The 3,415-nt window shown below is 52.7% G+C and overlaps 1 protein-coding gene across 1 annotated transcript, besides 2 other annotated features; it reads left to right on the forward strand.

Moving 5' to 3' along the window:
* Positions 1-246: 246 nt before the first annotated feature.
* Positions 247-278: a microsatellite.
* Positions 279-815: 537 nt separating this feature from the next.
* Positions 816-842: a microsatellite.
* A 48-nt stretch (positions 843-890) lies between these two features.
* Positions 891-3,131, forward strand: TraAM80_08812 (group II trans-sialidase superfamily; the record flags this gene model as incomplete). Its single annotated transcript, XM_029385538.1, has 1 exon — positions 891-3,131. One exon carries the CDS (start codon positions 891-893, stop codon positions 3,129-3,131), a length of 2,241 nt encoding a protein of 746 aa, XP_029234607.1.
* Between the last annotated feature and the right edge of the window lie 284 nt (positions 3,132-3,415).

Genomic DNA, 3,415 nt, shown 5'->3' on the forward strand with positions numbered 1-3,415 from the left:
TTTTTGGGTGCCATCGTTTTTGGTTGGCGTGCGGCTCCAATGGGGGGTGCCGCATGCACCGCTGAGAGCCTCGAGCAAACACCGTTGTCGCCTCTCTTTTGTTGGTTTGCCGTCCTGGGCGCATGCGCCTGTTCCGTTTTGTTCGAGTTGCATGCACTGATCGGGCAGTCTGAGACCACGGCTGCGCTGGCGTCGCCCTCGCTTGCAAGCGGAACGAGGCGTGGAAGAAATGGTGCTGCATGCGTCTTTTTTTATTTTTATTATTATTTTTGTTTGTTACGCTGCGCCCCACTCCTGCTGCAGTGCGCTGAGGGAAGTGGGGGGGCGTTGGGGTTTTTGTAAGGGCTGCGATGGGAGGAGGTCCCGCCGGCATGCGCACTGCGTGTTGCCGCTGGCGGGGTTTGAAGGGGCTGGGCGGGGGGAGACGGTAAGCGAGGTGCTTATGAATTTGTTTTGTATTATTTTTGATTTCTGCGGGGCGTCCCACACTGCGGACTCTCCGTGCGGGTGCGGGTGGGTGTTTCTTCCGGCTGCGCACAACAGTCGCTGCTACCGCCGTCTTCTTTGCGTCTGGCGTGTCTTGTGGGCGGGGTGAGTGTGTGATCGTGCGGCCCACGCGTTCGTCGGTGCGGCCTTCGTTATGGATTGTCACTGTTCTTTGCGTGATGCCCAACTGTGGGCGAGGGCGGTGCCCATCGTTTTTTTTCTTTTTTTTTGGTTTCACCTCTCTTTTTTCCCCAACACGTTCGGAAGGAAAGAGACCAAACGCTACTTGGTGTTGTGCACATTGAAACGCTCTGCAGTCACCACCAGCAACTCACACACACACACACAGAAACACAATCGTCGCGGCCTGAGCGGATCCACCACAAGGAGGGGAGGGAGAGAGAATGAGTGAGCAGCGACCCATGCCCATGATGTACCGCCATCTGTTTCCTTATTCAGTGATGCTGCTGCTGTTTGTGCTGATGTGCTTTGCCAGTACGGCTGCCCACGCTGAGGAAAGTAAACCAAATGAAATGCAAACACCAGAGCCTGTCTCTCTTTTGGTGCCGCGTCAAACGATTGTGGAAACACAAGGTCAAAGTCAAACGAGGAAATCTTTTGCCTACCCTTCCCTCACCAGTGCTGGTGGAGTGTTGGTTGTGCTTGCCGGTAGTGAGGTCGTCTGTGATTTTTGCGATGAAGATCCTTCGATCATTTGCGCCGATATTGTGGGTGGGTACATTGACCCTGCGGAGAACTGGTCCTCTTTTGTCGATGAGGTCCGACTACACAAATGGAAGGCGCACAGCATCATTAACACGGCCACGGAACATAAAAATATGTCCTACATGATACGCACGTCAAAACCCACAACAATTGCAAAGGGCAACAATGTCTTTCTACTTGTGGGGGACTATCATCAGAAGTATGATCCTTCCTGCGAGGAGCCGTTTAAAATATCAAAGGATCTTGTTTTGCTCGTGGGTGAGTCCACGCAAGATAAAGTCATCCAATGGGGCAAACCCACCTCGCTTTTGCCACAGATCGAACAATCTGCTAAACAACGTGGCCTAAAGGAATTTATTGGTGGCGGCGGCTCAGGCGTTGTGATGGAGGATGGCACGTTCGTGTTTCCTGTGACGGCGATGAGGACAGAAGAAAACGAAACTGTCTCCACGATCATTTATTCGAAGGACGACGGCAAAAATTGGGTGCTTTCACAGGGGATGCTCCCCGCGGGGTGCACTGACCCCCTCATCATCGAGTGGGAGCAGGGGCAGCTTCTCATGGCTGCCAAATACAATTCTCTCTCCAAGGTGTTCGAGTCGAGGGACATGGGGGCAACGTGGACGGAGGCTGTCAGGACACTCACACGCGTGCATCCCAGGTTTTTACCAAAGACGTTGCAAATGACTTTGAGTGTAGCATCCCTCACCACTGCGACCATTGCTGGAAAGAAGGTTATGCTGTACACTCAGAAAGGGATTCCCCCTGGAGACACGGTGCAAGCCACCGCGCTCTACCTTTGGGTTGCTGACAACAACCGCACGTTTCACGTCGGGCCCATTTCCGTGGACATTGCAGGGACGTGGACGTCTGGCAACACCCTGCTGCACTCTAACAATGCGTTGCACTTTTTAGAAGAGAGGAGCGATTTCATGGAAACCCGATTCTTTCTTTCCCCCCTAACGGATGCGCTGAAGACGACCACGTCCATCTTGGAGAATTGGGCAGAACTGGACTCCTTCCTCTCCAACTCGTCGGTGCCCACAGCCGGTCTGGTTGGGTTCTTGTCGGATGCATCGGGTGATGGAACCTGGAACGACGCGTACCGCTGCGTGAATTCAATTGTGACGGATGCAGAGAAGGTCGAAAATGGCTTTAAGTTCACGGGGTCCGAATCATACGCCATGTGGCCTGTGAACATGTGGACGCATCACAATGTGCACGGCTTTGTGGATTACGCGTTCACGCTTGTGGCGACGGTGACGATCGATGAGGTTCCGAACGAGAGCGTTCCTCTGCTGGGCGCGGGTCTGAATGACAAGGAAAACACGACGTTTGTGGGGCTGTCGTACACGACGGAGAAACGGTGGGGTACAGTCTTCGATGGCATCACGACAACAACACACCACAGCACTTGGGAGCCGGGGAAGGAGTACAAAGTGGCGCTCATGCTGCAGGACAACGAGGGCTCTGTGTACGTGGACGGCGTGCTCGTGGGGAATACTAACAAACTACCAACCCTTGAGGCACGGACGCATGATATCTCTCATTTTTACTTTGGTGGCGGCGAAAAAAGCAGTGTGACAGTAAAGAATGTCTTTTTGTACAACCGCCCACTAAGTGAAGATGAACTCATGGCAGTTGACAGCTCTGATTCATCCGAGAAACGCGCAGGTGACGGCTCTGATTCATCCGAGAAACGCGCAGGTGACGGCTCCGATGCATCCGAGAAACGTGCAGGTGACGGCTCCGGTGCATCTGAGAAACGTGCAGGTGACGGCTCCGGTGCATCTGAGAAACGTGCAGGTGACGGCTCCGATGCATCCGAGCAACTTGCAGGTGACAGATCCACGCGTGCGGATGTGTCTCGGCTACTTCTGCTGCTATTGGGGCTATGGGGCGTTGCGGCCCTGTGCTGAGTGGACCCCGGTGGAGGGGAGTTTGTCCTTCTACTGAGAGTACCTCCCTTTCTCCACTCACGTTTTAAACTAAATAAAGTGTTATGTAGACATGCCTTTTTTTTGAATTTTTGTAGTGCAGGACTTTTTTTTTTGATCACTCAAATTGCGCTCTTCTTTCGGCGCTAGCACAGCGCATTCCTCATGTTTTTTATTCAATCCATTTTTGTTAGTTATATTGTTCTTCTCTAAGAATTACGGTAGACCATTCACCGTTTTTTCTCTCTGTGTTTTTGTTCAGTATT

Source organism: Trypanosoma rangeli, assembly GCF_003719475.1.
Source record: "Trypanosoma rangeli strain AM80 chromosome Unknown Tra_15.4_contig_00466, whole genome shotgun sequence".
NCBI classification, from domain to species: domain Eukaryota; phylum Euglenozoa; class Kinetoplastea; order Trypanosomatida; family Trypanosomatidae; genus Trypanosoma; species Trypanosoma rangeli.